The sequence below is a fragment of the Culex quinquefasciatus genome, chromosome 3, assembly GCF_015732765.1.
Source record: "Culex quinquefasciatus strain JHB chromosome 3, VPISU_Cqui_1.0_pri_paternal, whole genome shotgun sequence".
Classification (NCBI taxonomy): Eukaryota; Metazoa; Arthropoda; class Insecta; order Diptera; family Culicidae; genus Culex; species Culex quinquefasciatus.
Genome location: NC_051863.1, coordinates 44,273,281 through 44,294,190, shown reverse-complemented (window position 1 = coordinate 44,294,190; position 20,910 = coordinate 44,273,281). Strand labels below are relative to the sequence as shown.

Sequence of the window (20,910 nt, the reverse complement as noted above, 5' to 3'; positions counted from 1 at the left end):
TCCCCAGACAATTTTACATAAAAGTCTTTATATTGACCATTGTCCTATGTTCAATTCTTATGAAGATACAGCGGTTTTAAAAATAAAAATGATGAAAAAATGGATTTTTTGGTGGTTTTTGGCAATTTCTATATGACAGACTTGGTTTTTCAGTCTTACTTTTTTACCGGAAAGCTCGTCCAATTTCCCATAAGTTTGCCTTTGACAGCATTTCAATTGGATAAAAGGGCTTAAAGATATAATCTTAATTACATTGCTTATAACTGAAAATAGAATATTTTTTTCAGTGTGGTAGAAACCTGGATAGTAAATTTGATTACGTAAATATAAAAACGATTTAAATCAAAAAGCTGTCACAGGCAAACTTATGGGAAATTGGACGAGCTTTCCGGTAAAAATATTTACGAGACTGAAAAATCAAGTCTGTCTTATAGAAAATGCCAAAAACCACCAAAAATCCCGTTTTATCAACATTTTTATTTTTAAAACCGCTGTATCTTCCCAAGGATTGGACATAGGACAATGGTCAATACGGAGACTTTTATGTAAAATTGTCTGGAGAATCGATTCCCACTACCGGTTTTTTTTAAAATTTTGATGTTTAGACCACTTTAAAAAAAAACAGTTTTAGTAAATGATTTTTGTATTTTTTTGGGAGAGACATAACATCCTGGATTTTTCGTCAGTCTTTTTGTAACATCTTAGGCTATTTCCTCAAAAATTTTGAACGAAAAAAAATCGTGACAACACCTTTAAATTTAAGTTTAGACCTAAAAATCAAAAAATCTCATAGAAGTGGCGTGTATTTTTTGTTTCAGTGTATTTTTTTCCGAAAGCCCGTCTAATTTTCTACAAGTTTGTCTTTGACCACTTTTGGATACGACGCAATGGCTTCGAGATACAGTAATTTTTAAATTGCAAAATACAAAAATATTTAAATACCTTACGCCCTTCTCAAATGTTATTTTCGAGTACTATTGGCTCCATATACACAAAAATGGATTATATGGGCCTGGGATAACATGTCTAAAAAGTTTCATTGAAATCGAAGAGGGTCGGGTACAAAAGTATCAGAAAAATTCCTGATTTGAGTTGGAATTGCTCTATATATGAAAATTTCAAAAATCTGTATCTTTTGAAGGATTTTTTTGATTGATTTGGTGTCTTTGGCAAAGTTGTAGGTATGGATAAGGACTACACTGAAAAAATATGGTAAACGGTAAAATTTTTTTTTTGATTTTTATGTAACTTTTTGTGACTAAAACTTGATTTGCAAAAAAACACTTTTTGTATTTTTTTTTATTTTTTGATATGTTTTAGGGGACATAAAATGCCAACTTTTCCGAAATTTCCAGGTTGTGCAAAAAATCTTTGACCGAGTTATGAATTTTCGAATCAACACTATTTTTTCAAAAAATCGAAATATTGGTCGCACCAAAAAAGTTTCAGCCGGATTAAAAAATACAAAATAAAATCGAATGACCGAAATCTCAGAGCATTGCTCTTCATCAAATATTCATGCTTGTCATCAGATTTTTTTCCTAATCAACACAGAATAAAGATTTGAAATGATTTTTGATAATATATTTTCAAACAAGAAGGGAGGGAAGAAATTTAAAAAAAAAAAACTATCCATTTTAACGACCCTCAAGTCTTCTGTTGTATACATACATTGCCAGTTTCTTTCTGCTCGTCCTTGTACGTGGGAGACGACTCCTACACCTGTAATGCCTTAACGGCCTAACAACAACTGAGGCCGGGGAACGGCGTTTTACTTCCTCATCCGATGGAAGGCTGGAGCAGATGGGAATCGAACCCATGATCATTCGCTTACAAAGCGGAAAGCGTAACCATTCGGTCACGCCTGCGGGGTTCAAAAACTCTTAAAAAAATGTTATGGTCGATAAGTACAGTCAAGACTCGACTATCCGAAGCCTCGATTATCAGAAGATCGATCATTGAAAGGTCTTTAAAGAAACTTGGAATAATTGAATGAAATGTTTTTTTTTTCTCTTTTCTAATTCGAAGTAACATAACCAAATGATTTTCTCAATATTCTACTACCACTATGATGGCCCCCATTTTGGATTACATATTTCCAGATCTCTATTGAGATCAAAGACCCAAAATAAGGCAACGAAAATTTATTTTTGCGTGGTTCGATAATCCGAAGTAAAATTTAGCAATGACTTCAGATAATCCGGTCGGTACTGTACTAGTGTAAGTATTTGACAAAGTGTTGGGTTAAAAGTATATTTGAAGTTGGACGATCTCTACCACCTTACCATTTTTTTTTAATTTTGACATTTTCAGCATGAATAGTCTGGAACTAATTTGTTAAATTTCTTTGTTTATAGAGGGCTCGAAGCACTATGGAAGGGAGTGTAAATCTTCACTGGCTAGATGGCTAGACTGCATGGATTGTGAGGTCATCTTATTATTTATTTGCCATTGTGATTCAATTCAATGTCATAAAATCCAAAAACATTGAGATAAAATCGCTTTGCAACAATCATTGGTTTGGATGTATCGTATACGATTATTGAATTGCATACAAATTTTGAAAAATCGGCTGGCTTTATGTGACAAGATAGTAAAATCGTAAACATACAACATAAACAAACAAAGTCATCAAAATCAAAAGACTCCATCTCAACGGCACGCGACGAACCCTTTCCTCTTTCGGTTGCTAGAGCTGATAATTTCCTCGTCACGTCCTCGACCAACACTGCCGTCGCTGGCGCGTGCCCCGTTCTTCTTCTAAACAACGAGGGCGATCACTTCTCCGTTTTCAGGTTCAAGGACCTGCTCACCATTTCTCGAAATTCAGGCCAAACACATCTTCCGCGTCCCATCAGCAGCAGCAGCAGCATCAACGGCAGTCCCTCACGATCTGTTAAACACCTGCGTTTGAGGCCGCGCCGTCAAACCGAGAATTCGTGAGTTGATCTTCCCGGCGGAAAGCGTGTGTAATTTAAACTACTTCTTTGGATAGGTCTGAGCGTCGATTTTTCGGGAGGTTCACGCCACGACGATCGTGGGGATCTCGGGGTCTAGCCTATGCAGATCTTGGGGCCGGAGAAGCAAGCGGAAAAGTCTCGACGAGATCATGAATCAATTTCGTGATCTACCGGAGTCTGTAGCCGGCCGGCCGGCCTGCTTGGCACGAGCAGGTTGATGCTAAACGATACGGATTTACAGCGCCGGAACAGCAGTGTTCTGAACACCTCGAGTTCCGGGACAACTTGTCCCGGTGAGTGATCTTCGCCGAGGCGTAAATCACCGCGCCCCGATGAGTGACCACGCGAGAGTGGGACCACCGGAGCGCGTTGAAGAACTTTGTTGATCTCTCTCTCTTTCCAGCGTTCTTCTACCTTGGAGGATCAGCTAGCCGCACTGCTCACCCGTTGATCGCGTCCAGGTGAGCGAGAGCAGCGCAACCGGTTCTTCGCGCGGCAACCCTTTCCCGACGACGACGGCGGGTTCGAGCTGGTGGTGATCTTTGTGGCCAAGTCAGTACTCGCTGGAAGCGACTCGGGGAACGACGTTGCGGAGACGTTGACGTTTGTGGAAGATCGTGTGTGCGCGCGCGCTCTCTCTCAAGTTGATCAGCACTGTTGTTGATCAGGAAGTTCGATCGGTACCGCTGGATTAGAGGTGTGACAAAAGTGACGGTGAAGAAGACCGCGGCTAACCTACATCGGAAAGCTTCCCAAAGTGCAGTGCTCCGGATTAGAGTGGAGAAAGGTGATCCAGATATCGGGCCCGACACCAGTCGAGGGTACGACGGTGCTCTGATTTTCCGGATGCCCCGTAATGTTGACCTTACTGATTAGCAGGTCTGCAGCAGCAGCATCAACAGTAACGTTCAGCAGTGTTCAGTTAGCTTAGTTAGTGCTACAGTACAAATGTGTCAGAAAACAAGAAGAAACGTGCCCCGGTCGACGATCGGCCAAAACAAATAAGAGTTGCCCCGGTTCAGACCATGCTGCTGGCCAGCCAGGCCGGGATCGGTTCTGTTTACGCAGCGTAATGAGTTGATGCCCTCCGGGAAGGAAGATGGTGATGTTCTGGAGTGGTGCTGCTACTGGTGTCTAACACTTTTGTGGAGCGCGGAGCGGAGCGCAAAGCGGTCCAGTTTGAGCCGGATCGGGCTCGAAGACGGTTGGCGACACGGACGGTGCAGTGTTGTTGATGTCAAGAGTTGTTGCGTGAAGAAGAAACAGAGTTTGTGGTACGCGCATCGCAAATACACACACGCAACGGTGATTTTTATCGATCAGTGGTGGAATTAGCAAGTGTTGCTGAAAATATTTGGAACGAAGTGTTCAGCAGCAATGGCAAGGATTTGGCGAATTTAGGAAGATAGTGATACTTATTGCAGATCGAGGATCATGTTTCGTGAAGAAGCAAGGTACGATAAATGGATATGCGATACACAGATAGGTCCATTGCAAAATCTTGATACAACTTGCTAAAACTTGACGACTTCGACTTAAAATGTTGGAGTCGAAACAGCAAACATCGCTTTTGCAACTTTAGTTCAGATGTTATAGATGCCGGCCACCATTGTTAGTACCAACCACTAGTGTCTTCCTTTAACCTATAAGGACTTCACTACACTGGGTTTAGTGGATGAAAGTATGGCAAGGTGTGAAGGCGCCGCATGCATATATTTACACTTCACATTTTTTGGGGTTATCCACGGTAGTATCTTGTTCTTGTTGTATCATGAATCTTATTGTTTATCTCAATGTTCAGAGCATTATTACACAAATTAGGTGTCTTCTCATCGTTGGATGGCTCATAAGACATTTTGAAAAAGTTCTCTTGAATTTATCTTTTGGAGATGCTTAATTAATTAAACGTTATCGAACGCAACATAAAAAAATTAATTATTTAAAAATTACGATATCGTCTGTTGTATTGGTTGAAAATGAGTTAATGATAATGTTTTGTTAAACTCAAATAAGATGCTTTATAAAGAGACGATATTAAAAGGAATAACTCGTCTCCTTGTATTTATAGTAATGCCTTCTGTTAAAACGCTCAACCAAAGCACAAGATGCTTTAACCCGATTTTGGATTTTTTCCTGGATATCGCAATAGAGTTATCTACGTGCGCATGTGTTGCGTGTATGTACACCAAAAAGATTGAGGTTAAATTTTGTACCCGCCGGCAAAACAAATGGGGTGCTAGTGTGCGTGAGCTCGGGCTTAGGAAACTCTATACACACTTGTGGCAAAGACAAATTTCCCATCACAATGGTCGTGCTTTCTTTTGACACGTCATACAAATTGTAGGAAAATTCGGACAATTTGTGTTATTTTCACATATTTATGTTGATGCACATTTTTTTAAATACAATTCAATCGTTGTTTTCCAAAATAAACTGATAAAGTCCATCAAACTACTGATTCAAGCATAATTTAGTTTGTATTGGAATTCTGTGCACACTTGTGACGCGTAGTACATTTTTCACCTTCAAAACACACTTGTGACACGTGTTTTCTGATTTTTGATTACATTATTTACTGTATCTTTTCACTGATGTTACCAAATTAGTTGAAACTTGGAGCGTTTGTTCAGCGATAGTATACAATCCGATTGCTTCAAAAAGTTGACTCCATCATTCCTAGTTTGGAAAATATTTACAATCAATCTTTAAAAATCGATTTTCTCGAAAAGTATATTTTTCCGAGAACATTCAGATAAAAAATTCGGCAAGTCTGATATTTGGTACCATGAACGAAGGGCTCTTTCCCGACATTTTGCGGGGTCCGGCGAAATATTTCGTCGGGGGGTCTAGTGCAACTTTTTTTTTGAAGATTTTTTTTCGATTTTATAGGATTTTTCTTCAGAAAAGTCGATAGAAATCGATGGGTTCATGTTAATATCCATCAAATTTCTTATGAATGTGCCTCAAGAGACTCTTTGTATCCGGGCAATCTGTTGCTGTATTTTTATGACAAATTGTACAAAGAAAAAAATTTTATTCGGTCGTTTTGAGGTTTCCAGCTTGGATGTTGGGGTTATTTTAAATTAAGCTAGAAATCTGGTAAATTTGGGTTGGAAACTTTTGATTTGAGGTCAAATATGTAATTTAGAGTCGCTTGAGGCACATTCATAAGAAATCGATTTCCATCGATTTTTCTGAAGAAAAATCCTATAAAATCGAAAAAAAATCTTCAAAAAAAAAGTTGACCCTCTCGACTCTAGACCCCCACGAAATATTTCGCCGGACCCCGCAAAATGTCGGGAAAGAGCCCTTCTTTCATGGTGCCAAATATCAGACTTGCCGCATTTTTTATCTTAAGTTTGTTCTAGGAAACACACCGTGTGTTGTCTTAAATTTGAAGAACTAATGGAGCCAGTGGCTGTAGGCTAGCTTTTTGGGTCATAGTACTCCAAAATTCCGGTTGATGCAAACGAAATTGAACACTTTTGTCTTTTTCATATATCCGTGAACCACGCTACTGTAAACATTATTTTGAAAAACATGGAAATCTTGAAGGATTCCGTTGAATCAATAATCCATTTTTTGCCAGAAGATTTATGACTTTGTTGCATAATTTCTAAAATGACACTATAAATGGATTTGCAACAGTTATCATATTGAATAAAAAAATAATCAGATCTAGCTGAGAAAAAAAATAAAGTTATGTTGATTTATTTTATTCCATTTATAAAGGAGTCTGTTGAACACACAAGGCAAAAATATAAGGCCGGTTTTGTGAGAATATTTCTTTAGGTAATACGGTAATCAATACGTCGTATTAGTCTGCACGACCTTCGAGACTTATGTCATATGCAAATAGATTAACCATTGTATTCATTAAAGAGTATTTAAAACATTTTCGAAATTGATAGTTCATAAATTGAACGAGAACTAACCGAAAACAACCTTCTTAAAAAATACGCTTAGGACCCTTTGTAAACTAACCCAAGATTTATTTTTTGCTTATCATAACAGCATTTAAGAGTACGCAGTAGCAACAAAATTGTATTTTGAGAGGTTGGTAAATTTGGTTGAGTGAATATTGCCTCTATTTTTAAGCGAATGTTATTCAAAATAATGTGTAAAAATGTGAAATTCACCAATGATGTTGAAATTTTCAAGTTCCAGTTCCTACTTTTTTTACTACACAAAATCTGTCACCACTTCCAGATGTGATATTACGATCATTTTTATACTTAGTAGATTTACTCATTTTTGGACGCAAGAACAGTGGACCTTTTGAATAAGTATTTTTATTGATTGTTTTTTACATATTTTTTTTTGACACAAATGGTGTAAGGGAACAGCGTCTAATTCCATCGTGCCTCTAATGTTGCTATACCAGCATTTTGACATTCAATTACAGCTTGTGTAAAGCACATTAATAGCTCTATAAGAAGTGAACAAGAATTTTTTTATGAAAAGTTTTTCAAAATTGGTTGTTTAAATATTGAACAATCTAATTGGATGGAGTTAGGAGCGAGTGCTTAACCTGCTAAACAAGAATTTCCCCCATAGTTTGTTGGGCTGTTTAATTTCTGATTTCATCACCTTTTATATATTTTTAAACCATATCAATAAATCAATCGCATAAGTTTTGATATAGGATTTATGGGAAATTAGACAAATGCTTGATCTCCCCAGATTGACATCGTTACAAATTTGAAGAGTTATACTGCACCTGATCGCAAAAATGTCCTATATTCACTATTTTTTATCACTTTTGAGTTTTTGATAAAGTTTGGTTAAAAATCGTGTGATTTTTCAGAAAAGCCTCAAACATCCAGCACTTTTTTCTAGAAATCAGGAGGAAATTCAGTTTATTTGTTAAAACTTAACGTGTGGGACAAACTTCAAATGCGTTTTTATCAGCTTGTTGTTTTTGCATATGTTACATTTATGCGATCATGAGCAGTATAGACATATTTTAAATTCGGAATACTTGAAAATTGGAACAATTTTGGGGAAAAAATACATTTCACAAATCTATGACAAAGCTCGAGTTCAATCAAATGATTCAATTTGCTGTTGATTGTTATACCATTTAAAATCCCGTGAAAATCTCTTAAATGGTGTACAAATTGATAAATTATGTGTTAATATAGATTTTCTTATTTTTTTTAACGCTGCAAAATCTGTTTCAAATTTGGCTTTATTATAAACTGCAAGATTTTGTCATCAGAAGATGAAAATTCATGTTTTTGATAGAAAATTAAGTAAAGTGCAAAAAAAAATCTCTAAACTGTTGTTAAATAATCATTTTACGCCATTTTTGATAATATGCATTATCAGTTTGAATATACAAATTTTCATAGTATTTTTAGTGATGGTCATAAAAGAATGCAAGAATGCGGAGTAGTATGGCTTTTTAGATTACACTGATTTTAACTTGCTTCGGTACCGTTTTGTTAATAACTGATTTTTTATATTAAAAATCAAATTATTCGCTCTACAGCATTGCCTTGGCGATCTCGATTGCGAGATTCCTACTCGAAACTAGGTGTCCGAAGGCTTGATTGTTAAGGCAATTGCAAACCTCTTTTACACCTTAGCTTCCATCTACCCCGGGACTCGAACTAACGACCTTTGGATTGTTAGTTCAACTGCCTACCAGCGACTCCACCGAGACAGGACCCAGGGAGACGACTCCTACACCTGGTTAGTCCGTGGCCAACATTTACTTCCCGTCCGACGGAAGGCGTGATCAGACAAATCTCGTCTCGAAAAATGCCACCGGGACCTTCTGGGATCGAACCCAGGCCGACTGGGTGAGAGGCAATCACGCTTACCCCTACACCACGGTTCCCGGATTTTTTATATTAAAGGACTCTAAATAGATTAAAAATCTTATTCAAATTAAATCTTGTACCTTGCCAATTTAATAAAAAATCCAACCAATATTTCGAATCATTCTTTGCAACAAAATTTTCCCATGCATTCCAATAGGAAGCCCACTACAGTACAGCCATTCTTTTTATCCGCAATTTCCCCCACAGGTCTCCAACTCGCCACCACATTCATTGCAGTGGCGTCGACGAGCCTACCCCTGTGGCCATGAGTACCGAGTTACACCCTCTTTTTCCACCATCCCTCCCTCTGTTTTTTGTTATCTATCATTTTCCCATATTGTGTTCGCTTGTGGAGCTCGCGGAGACTATCCGAACTAATTTTTAATTTAAAAACATTTTTCAGCAATAAGCCAAACAGTTGCTCACGATTTGCTTTTATTTGCTTTGCTTCTCGTTTTTTTTTTCTTGTTGTCTGTTGTCTGACGGTAATCCAGGAGGAGCCAACGAGACCTAGAATTGGAGGGGGGACTTCTGAAAGAGTTTTTGAGAGGCCAACATGGGAAGATCTGTACTGTTTAGTTGGTCAACTTTAAGCGAAATTGTAGTTTTTGAAAATCGTATAAATTTTTATTTTACGCATTGTGGATAAAATCTACACAGAGTCGGTTAAAATTTGGCTTTACAATGTTAACCTTTATTCGCTTCTAACTTGCAAAAAATCCAACAGACCTAGTCCATGTCCTAGCTTGATGCAACATGCTCGACATTTGCGCGGGACAACGCAAACTTGACAAACCTGTGACTTTTGCAACACTTGCATTGGCGTCATCGTCAGTGTGGAGTTCGAGTTATTCACCTTCAGACAATGGGTCCAAGTCACGACCACGGGATGTAGCTACTCCGAAAGACCTCTAAGTCACACTACATATTCAAATGGAACCAGCTTGACTAACCACGGCTGGGGAATAGAGTTGTTTTCCGCCGAGTTCACAAAGATGACACGTCCGTCGTCTTTCCAAGACCCCACGGTGAAGTAGTCGCTCTACTTGTAAGCTATTAAAATTAACTAATCCATTTTGTCAACACAATTTCGAACCGTACAAAGAGACACATTAAAAGGTTGGGGTACCCTTTGGTAGGCTAGGCTAACGTTGATCCTCGATAGTTTGAAAATGTTAGAAAAAAAACCTACAAACTTTCTGATCGAGTCTTCTAACAGCAACTCAGTTGTTATACCAACAAACTAAAATCTTTCGTGAGACAACCGTCAAACCATCGTAGTTCAACTGTACCTCATAGCTCCTGAAGAGGTCGCTCGCTACCCAAAGAGCTGTACTATGTCAACCTTCAATCTCGAACGAAAGTCCCCCCCCCCCACGTAACCTCAAACAAACTAACATGAATCTTCTGTTTTTCTTTTTGTTTTCTTCATTCCAGTGGTGGTACACAAGCCCGACTCTTGAACAAGAGATGTCAACAACGGGAGCACGAACACATCGACCCTTGAAACCCCTAATGGAAACTGCTGGTGTTGTCTGCCACAGAGTCAGACTAGTTTTTTTTAAAAGTCAGTGTTGGGGCGGCTGATGGAGCTTAAATTTATTGTTATTAGAGGGTTGCGTCGTCGTCGTCGTGGATGTTAGCTACCGGGATTGCCGACAAATTGAAGGGGGTTTTGGCGCGGTGGAAAGTGCTGGTGTTCATGAACGGAAGGAATAAAACACTGGAAGCCGTCGGAGGGTGCGCGAATAAGAAAGTTATGAAAAAGTGTTCGAGTGTGATTTAGGTGCTCTGTTGACTAACAAGTTTACGGGGAAGAATTGAACTTCTAGGCAGATTTAATAGCAGCACGTCAAAATGTTCACGAGGTAAGTAAAAATAAGCATTTTGCAGCTGGCAAATCTTAAAATTTCAATTCTTCGAATAATGATATGAATTATCCGCTTTCAAATCATTTATTATTATAGAATAGAAGTTTTGTGTAGATTTGGTTTGAAATTTGTGGAAGGAGTCAGGATAAGGACCGGGAGCACATTTTTTACACTTTTTGTTCTTATAATTACTACATTCCTCTATTTTTTTTAGTTCTTATTTCAGGTTTAGTGTTGCAATTTATTTATTTTTTGTTGATTTTGGAGGTGAGTTCTTCATATTTCCTGAAGAAACCATTGCCATTGTCGAGAAATACTTCCCTGAGGTTTTAAAAGTCTCGCCATAAAATCTCTGTTAAAATACTTTTTTTTCTGTAAGAGTTCGTCGCCATCGTGCTAACTTGTCGTACGTGCATTTTGGGCCAAATTGAGTTAAGAACGCCATTTTGTGCAGCTCACAATGCCTCACCTTTTGACCTTCACAGATCCCCAAATTTCGATTTCAATCCTGAGATATTCAACAAAAACCGAAAAAACTCCGTGCATTTTTGTCACTTTATATATGAAAGTAGTTTCAATCTTGTCGTGCTATATTGTCACTCCATAAAAATTGATGTAAGTGCGACAAAAGGCCAAAGGGATTTCAGGCCAGGAAAGTCAGGATGCGTTTGTCACACGTACAAGCTAGACTACCGTAAACATTTGTAATTATAACTCGGGACTCCAGCAACCAACTTCAACAAAACTTTGGGACAATGCACAGAATGGTGAGCCAAACAAAACGTGTTTGTTATTGTTTACATTGCGTGCTCTCGCTTTTGAATATTCAAGGTCAAACATTAAAACGCGTTTTTCTCGGAACGTCAAAATGTCGGGTGCGACAAGATAGCACGACGACGTCGAGTTGATATTTGAATCCCCTCGTACGAAAAGCGTGCATGATGAACTGTTTTCTATAGGCTTATTTTCATTTTTTACTAAGTTTATGATCTTCTACTAAAAATAAATTAATTGTTGGTGGGTGTATTTTATCAAAATTTAGAAATTACACCAAGCACAACACACAAAAAAATATTTCCGAATGATACACCATTTATGATGTAACAATTTTGCACGTCATTAAACATTTAAATTTAAATTCAATTTGATGTAAATTTGCAACAAATTATACGTAAAAACATGAATTTATGTGTAATTCTCTACCAACTCACACGAAATCGGGAAAAGCTGCCCGGACTTTTTGCGTTTCTTTTTGTTTCGTCGTCGGTGTCTGTCGCGGGTGACCATGAACGGCCATGATCGATGACGACCAACTTTTTCAAAACTTTTTTTCGTAATATCGCGATAACTCGTGATGTTGATAAGCAAACTCCTTATGTCTATATATCAAATTTTTTGTAATTGTCTGCTCTACAACTTTGTAGAACATTATTACACTCTAAAAAATAACCCTGCAAAGTTAGAATAAACACGAAATTTTAAAATGAAAAATTTTGTTCTAAATGCAAATATGACCCTTCTGGGACAATGTAGATTCGAAAAGTACATTAAATTTCCCATAAAATGACATGTTCCAAAAAATTTTCAATCGAGTAACGGATAATGGGAGAATTTTTAAAATTTTTTTACTGTTTTTTTCGATGAAAAATACGTTTTTTCGGAATTCTGAGTACGCCATCAAATCGGGCGTCTAATTTTACACAAAAGTCCCTTTGACACCAAATTTCTATCTCATCACCGTTTCAGGCTGCAAATTATTGAAAAACACCTCTTTTTTCACATGTTCAAAAATGAAAGGGGTCGTTCCGCCCCTCCGTCACGAGATATCAAAAAACGGACCTCGGATTCGTGATCAAGGACAAAAGTTACCCCTTAGGACAAAGTTTCACGCAAATCGAAGAGGGGTCGGGGCAACTGCTGTGTGAGTTGGCGGAGAATTACCCTCCTCTATTTTTTTAGTTCTTATTTCAGGTAGTATTGCAATTTATTCATTTTTTGTAGATTTTGGAGGTGAGTTCTTCATATTTCCTGAAGAACCTATTGCCATTGTCGAGAAATACTTCCCAGATGTTTTAAAAGTCTCGCCATAAAATCTCTGTTAAAATACTTTTTTTTTCTGTAAGAGTTGATATTTGAATCCCCTCGTACGAAAAGCGTTCCTGATGAACTGTTTCCTATAAGCTTATTTTCATTTTTTTCTAAGTTTATGATCTTCTACTAAAAACATATAAATTGTTGGTGGCAAGCACAACCTTCAAAACACTGTAACTACAACTTGAAGCATTGGTATGGTATGTCCACGCATCCTTCATCCTCTGTAGATTCTGTCAAAAATGATCCGTTTACAGAATCATCTCACTAGTAAACACAATACAGTACCCGGACAGACGGTAGTAACAAAATTCATGCCATTTCAATAACAATTACTGTTAATATAACAGAAAGTGTTATAGAATCTTCTGGAAAAATCAAATTTTGCATAACTGTTCAATAACAGTTTATGTTATCATAACAAAATTTGTTATTAGTCTGATATTGGTTGAAAGCCAAAACAACTTTGGAATAACATTTTTTGTTATGGAATAATACTTCCAACTGTTCTTATGAAAAAAAAAATACTTCCAACTGTTATTGGGATGATCGGATTAGTTGTTAAAATAACACAAAAAATAATAACAATGATTTGTTGGAAGAATAATTTAAAATGTTATTATTCTGTTATTACAATGGATTGTAATTGTTATTGATTGTTATAACAAAAAAAATCATATCGTTCAAAAACGAATTCTGTTATAAATAACATAAAATGTTATTGGCCTAGTATTTTCAAATATCAAAAAATGTTATTCCCATGTTATTTCCATCTGCTCGGGTAGTGCTGGATACTTTACATTGTCAATTGTTATCAGATGTACCGTAAACCAGGGTGACAATTGAAGATTGAAGATTGTCAACAGGTTGAAGTTTTTTTTTGCAAAATGAAGAAAAATATGAATTACATGGTTTGAAACCATACTGAGCTTGGTAGAAAAGTGTTCACATGAAGTGGTTTTCAACTTAGTTTGGAAAGTTACCATGACTAGTTAACTATAATTACGAAAACATTGATAAATTAAATTTTAATACTCTTAAAGTGTCATGATTTTCTCAATGATAATGAGTTCGAATCGGAAAACGGCCTACATTATCGGATTTTTTGGATAATTTTACTTTAAGCACCGTTTAAAATAATTTCTACGTTACAATTTAAAGTTTTGAGCATGAGCATGAGCATGGTTGACTGCCAATGAGCTGCTACTCCGTTATTGACAGATCAGCTGAAGTTAAACAATGAATCAAAAATGATCAGTGGGAGCCAACCATCCGTTCACTGTTTAACCTCTGAAGATCACTACTTTATTAGTCATTACCGGCGCCCTCCCAAGAAGCCTGCAGTTCAACGAAAGGGAGGAATGTTAGTCCGATAGTTGAAGTTGCACATAGCTTTTCGCTATATACTTGTTGATACCGCTTGAGACCGTTGAATCCACAGCATCTCCTTCAAACATCACGTGATTATTTTTTTTTGGGTTAGTAGGATAAGGTATTGGCTTTTCGATGCCTCCCGAGCTACGACGCTATGGGGAGGACTTTCATAACAGACCCGTTTGCGAGCCTTCTGAGCAACGATGCTATGGGAAGGTCTTTCTGGTTAACACACAAAATCACTCACACACAGTTATTTTGCTCCACTATTATCTCAACAATCAAAATTGTCAGTGCGTCTTTCGTTCATTTTATAGAAATGGCTTTTTCACCGAAAAAAAATAAAACCTTATTCGAAAAATTTAAACACAATCCACCCGACGCCGTGCCTTCCGATCAACGATGATATAGGAAGGGCTTTGAAAATCACAAAAGAAATCACTTTTCACTCCGAATATTTTTACGACCACGCGCTCCCTTTGTCAATTATGCACTGATGACGCTGCATTTTCAGAGGGCAATCTTCTCCTCGCAGCACACAATTCACGACAAAAAGGCGAAACAAAAGGCATACACAAAAAAAATCACTTTTCACTCCGAACATTTTTACGACCATGCGCTCTCTATGTTACAATTTAAAGTTTTATTGAATAAGCAGAATTAGCAGAACAAGTTTCACTAACTAAAGTGTGGATTTTTTATGAAGCTACTAAATTGGTTTTATCAGGATAGAGATTGATACTTTGATGAATAAATCTATTTCAAATGCATTTTGATTAAACTTGGATTTTTTTATTTACTTAACCTCAAAATTTATTGCAGATACAATATACACCCTACTGTTTCTGCAATAAATTTTGAGGTTAAGTAAATAAAAAAAAAATTCAAGTTTAATCAAAATGCATTTGAAATAGATAAATAGCTGGGTACTTTGAAATCAAATATTGACCCAACACTAGGGTTAATTTAAAATTTAAGGGGCTACAAACATGAAAAAATCCCAAGATTTCATATTTCAGGAAAATAATTAAAAATACCAAAAAGATGATTTTCAATCTGAGTAAGATACGATTTCAGTTCACAATTGTCCATGAGCAAAGTGAACTGTCAAACTTCGTGAACGTTTTTCTCCAAACACAGAGTTGATTTAGGGGTGCCACGATATCTCAAGATGGGATGGACCAAATTGGCTGAAAGTTGGGGTGAAGACTCTCAAGACATATCGAGTGTGCATGAGTAAGTCGGTTTTTTTAAATTTTCTTTTTAATGTTCAATTTGGTTTTATTGGAGAATAAGCAAGATACAATTAGTTCTTTTGCAATTCATAACAGAGTTTTGGAGTTCCATTCAGCTGTGTGTTACATCATAATCCATTTTGGAACAATTATTTATAACTAAGGCACTAACAAGAGCATAAAAACACTTCCTAAAATTGCAAAGGAAAGAGGAAAGGAAGAGAAAAAGCTTATAACTAAATCACTGTATTTTTTTTGGCAAAAATACATCAATTAAATAATTTTCATTTTTTTATATGAAAAACAAAAAAATATTTACCGTTTTTTGAAATATTTTTTTTTAAATCGACCTTCACCATGCACCCGGGACCGGTTTAACGGGTCTTCACCAAAATTTTGAGCCAATTAAGTCAAACAGTGTTGAGATATTGTGGCACCAATAAAAAAATGTTTGAACAGACACACAGAAATCCTGAGGAAATCGGTTGAATAATATTTGAAAGATAAATTGAAATCCTATCATGAACCTTCTGAAAACAACCATTTTCAACTGCTGGTATCTACAATCCGGTAACATGGTTAAAGTTAAGGTAATTTCTCCAATGGTTGCAAGGTTTTTTTTAACTTTATCAATCTTCCTCGCCATTTTTCATAACAACATGAAAACCATACCATGATCAGGAATTTCATCTCATTTTTTTGTGCTTGCTCACCACGGGCCGTCATCGTCATCTCCGGTAAGGTCCCAAAATTAGAAGCGGATCAAATGGCCAACAGATCAAATACCCCTCAATGCATCACGCGATCGCGCACTCATCATCCTCATCAGCACCCACCATCATCTTGATACATCATAGTCCTCTACACTAGGGTGGTACTCGTTTGAAGACTCGTATAGCGATCCGAATCGATCTCACAAATTTAAAGACGATTCTTTGAAATTATTTTGAGGAACTCCCTAGCTAGCCCAGATCGATCTCGGCGAACCCCACGGGGAAGGTCGACAGCTTGACGTTCTGGAGAGCCGAGGGTCATCCACTCGGCCGAAAAGTAAACAAAACGATCGCGCGCGCCCGTGCCTAGACCGTGGCCGTTGGCGATGCCCAAAATAATATAGAGATCTCTCGGCGGACGGAATTCCTCCGGCCGGGGGTTAGACAAACGCGAGGCCAATCAGGGTGATCAATGATCGTTGTCCAAATAGAGATCATTCATCGCAGTGAATTACCTTGTTGTGTGAGCGGCTGCGCCGCCGCGCTCGATGATCGATTCCCCGGGGCCGAGGTGAGGTCCGAAAATGAAATATTAACAAAACAGAAATTATGACAATAACAAATAACTGTTGGCCAATCAGATTGACAGTCTGGCGAGATTTCTAGTCGGGCGATAAGAGCCAAAGGAGGGGAATCTCTATTGAAATGTTTATATTACCGCGATTCCCAGAGGTTTGGGCGCGCGAAACGGGCCCCGGATCAACCTTTTTGGAGATTGAACAAACAACAACAACAACACCGAGCTCCACCAGTATCGGTCATCGGACAAACATTTCATCTTGATGAGTGATGATAGCTTTTTAAAATGACCATCGAAAACAGATGTTCTACAACGCGCGCGCGCACGAGGTGGCCAACCTTAAGTTGTGCGCGGATATTCATGGACCAACAAGCGGGTTGGAGTTTGTTTTTCTAATCCACAGCCATACAGCCGAAAGTTGGGATCTGTAGCGGGTAACACTTGGAAAACAAGATTTGGTTATATTCCAGAGGGAGATGAGAATTTCTTTGCAAACACGCGTGTCATTTCATCGTTCACGTTCATAAAATGTGTGAGAACTGCGATGGTTTGACGTACGGATCGCGTGAGCTATTGCATTGTGAGATCATTTAGTACTGAAGTGAATTCAGTTCAACGTACATGATATTTATCTCCAAAAAAAGATCATTATTTGAGCAGTTTTCAACTGTCAAAAACACTATACTTGAACTCAACTAGAGGATGTACCTAAGGGAGCATCCAAATCAAGGGTAGCTCCTTAGAACCTTTCCCAAATTTACCTCCGATCCCAGCAGCTGCGATAAGCCTCGCTTGGGCAGAAATTTGTACGGGCGTTAATTCCCTGCTCCAATGCACCGTATTTTGTTGTGGTCGTTCCCCAACCCACAAAAAAACTCGATCCATGCTTGCGATGTGGCCAAGAACGCGCGCGGACTTTTCAAAAAATGCACTAATTGACAGCGACAGGCGCCGCGTTCCACGACCGGGAGGAGACCATCAAAGTTTCTTCCTTAAAGCAGAAGCCCCCCAAAAAAAACAACAACGAGGATCCGTACGAAAAGTGTCTCATTATTGCGCGCCAGAACGCGCGTGGCACCAACCTCTGGCGACCTGCTGGAAGGACAATATCGCACACCGTACGACCCGGGAGGCTCCCTGAGGACGAAAAGAGGTTTCAGAAGAAGGGCACCAAGCGATTTGATCTTAAATGCAACATTTTCATATGGTCCCTGGTTGGCACTTTTCCTCGAGGAGTTCCCTCCCTCTTCAAGCTTCTTATTTAGGCTGCGACAACCTCGGAGGACTAAATTTTGTTGTTCGATTTCAACCAGACCCGCAGATCTTACCCGGGAAGATCCATCCGAGGCGCGCGAGCTCTGAGGTTGCTGGATACTCTCGTTCGTTTTCGACAGCAGACAAGATCCAGATTAAATTACCTGCTCCAAAGCGTTTGCTGTAGCTGGTTGGATGGTACAAAATGAGTCCTCCCTTCAAATATTTCACTTTGGCTGCTGCTGCTGATGTTACAGTAGGGAGGACGGTCCTCCCCCATCTTGAGATTAGAGAAGATTGGGGTCGCAGGAATCACCATTTGAAACTGAAATCATTTTGAACAAATAGTACCCGTTTGATCCAACTTCCTCCAAGTTACCCTATACACATCTGCTTCTGGGTCACCGAGGCATGCCGGGAATCATAAAACCACACCACCTTCGTCGCACAGCGACGAGCAATACCCCAAAGCAAGACCACCACTTGAAGCTAAAGAAAAAAAAATCGAATTTTGATATAACAATTTCGATAAGTGGTCCAATGTGTATATTTCTTCGCTGGTACAAGTCCCTTTCTGCTGTGCGCGCTCTGTGTACCACAGGTATGTACACCACACCAGCTTCGGAGAGACACTTTTCCTGGCCCCGGGTCCAGCCAACAATCTGGATGGACTCGCCCCGGATGGCTGCTGATGTCGCGACCGGTGTATGATCGAACCGAGATTGCAAACTTACAACCAGTCAACGACGCGCGCAGAACACGAGGGGCGAGGGGTGGCACAGGACGAAATATTGCTTTTGATGTACGCAAATAATTGGCCACCCACAATATAGTGGATGGTGCGAGGTCAGTACCTGGAAGGGTACCGCGAGCTGCTTTTTCGAGAGTGAAAACAAGCGCGAGTTGACCCGCGCTGTAATGGCATGGCAAGTATCGCAGTAACAGCGATGGAATTATATCAACATTTTGTTCTTGTCTAGACGTGGTGATAGACAATTGAATTTGTCTATCAAACATGCTCAATGATACCTTTTTAAGAGGATGCTTGTTTCAATATTTCTTTATAAATGTTTTGATTTGACCATTTCAAAACATTGTAAATTTACGAAAATTTCAATTAATCTGCTTAAAATTAACGCAAAAATGTGTGATTTCGTCGCCGTCATGCATTTTGGGCCAAATTGAGTGAAGAACGCCATTTTGTGCAGCTCACAATGCCTCACCTTTTGACCTCCACAGATCCTCAAAACTCGATTTCAATCCTGAGATATTCAACGAAATCCGAAAAAACTTCGTGCATTTTTGTCACTTTACATATGAAAGTAGTTTCAATCTTGTCGTGCTATCTTGTCACTCTCTAAAAATTGATCTAAGTGCGACAACTGGCCAAAGGAATTTCAGGTCCGAACGCGTTTGACGCACGTGCAAGTTAGACTACCGTAAACATTTGTTATCATAACAATGGTCAGCCACACAAAACGTGTTTGTTATTGTTTACATTGCGTGCTTTCATTTTTGTTTACTCAAGGTCAAACATTAAAATGCGCTTTTCTCGGAATGTCTACATGGCGGGTGCGACAAAATAGCACGACGACGTCGAAGTGAGAAAAGAGAAAAAGACTGGTACAAATTTTATTTAAGTTTCTGTCACCCCTCTTTTAATTCGCAAAAAAATGTTTTTTTTTTTTTCAAAATGTTTCTGTTTTCAATGGGATATGAAGTGCAATCAACTGAAATAAATTTAATATGCATTTCTCTGCGTAAAGAATCATTTAAGCATGTTTGGATTGATTCCAAAATGTTTTGAATTGAAATGATTTTTCGATGCACAAAACCGCAAAATTTTTCTTTTTGCTTTTTTTTTGTTTTCTTGTATACTATTACATTTTTTCACTGTTGAAAACAAATTATTTCATATTAGTTGTAAGAGTGTATAATGTTTTTTTTTTCAAATATTTTTTTCACCGAAGTGTTATAATTGTGGCTTGTAATTTCAATTATTATTTACTTTTTATTTTTCCCCCCAATTTTTTTCGGTACGAATGAACTTTGAATAATGTTTGAATCGAATAAAGATAAAATGATCATGTCGACGTCGTCGTGCTATCATGTCGCACCCGCCATTTTGACGTTCCGAGAAAAACGCGTTTTAATGTTTGACCTTGAATAAACAAAAACGAGAGCACGCAATGTAAACAATAACAAACACGTTTTGTGTGGCTGACCATTGTTATGATAACAAATGTTTACGGTAGTCTAACTTGCACGTGCGTCAAACGCGTTCGGACCTGAAATTCCTTTGGCCAGTTGTCGCACTTAGATCAATTTTTAGAGAGTGACAAGATAGCACGACAAGATTGAAACTACTTTCATATGTAAAGTGACAAAAATGCAAGAAGTTTTTTCGGATTTCGTTGAATATCTCAGGATTGAAATCGAGTTTTGAGGATCTGTGGAGGTCAAAAGGTGAGGCATTGTGAGCTGCACAAAATGGCGTTCTTAACTCAATTTGGCCCGAAATGCACGTACGACAAGTTAACACGATGACGACGATGTGTTATTACATGTTTTTCAACTTCATATTGTATTTTACTCAAATGAGTTCCGACATACCTGTTAAAAATATGGTTGATTGCTTGAGTTGAAAATTCATTGTTTTAATATAATCAAAATCATGAGCAACTAAATAAATTATTTATAATTTCGCGGTACAAATCAAATTTTCCGAATAAAAAACTATCTTTGCAAGAATTATAGTTCATTAATCCTATTATTTAGTAAATAATAATAATAATAATATTTACTATAATGGTGGCAGGATATTTGTCCAGATTTTCAAAAACGGGAGAATCACAAATTTGTGACCTTTCTGTAAAATGTTGAGAATAAGTCGGGAATAAAAAATCCTCTATACTCTATTTATAATAAATTTCGAAGAATATTTTAATCAATTATTCTTATTTCGCTTTTTATTTTACTTCAAATGTCACGTCTCAATCACTTT

General features: G+C 37.9%; 1 protein-coding gene across 1 annotated transcript in view; it reads left to right on the top strand.

The window, feature by feature from the left end:
• Positions 1–3,533: 3,533 nt before the first annotated feature.
• Positions 3,534–20,910, top strand: part of LOC6039141 — a 97,027-nt gene continuing 79,650 nt past the window's right edge. Inside the window, exons 1-2 of the mRNA XM_038264690.1 lie at positions 3,534–4,414; positions 10,226–10,656. Coding sequence (XP_038120618.1) covers positions 10,646–10,656 — 11 coding nt within the window. The 5' untranslated portion in view covers positions 3,534–4,414; positions 10,226–10,645. The remainder of the gene's footprint in view (positions 4,415–10,225; positions 10,657–20,910) is intronic.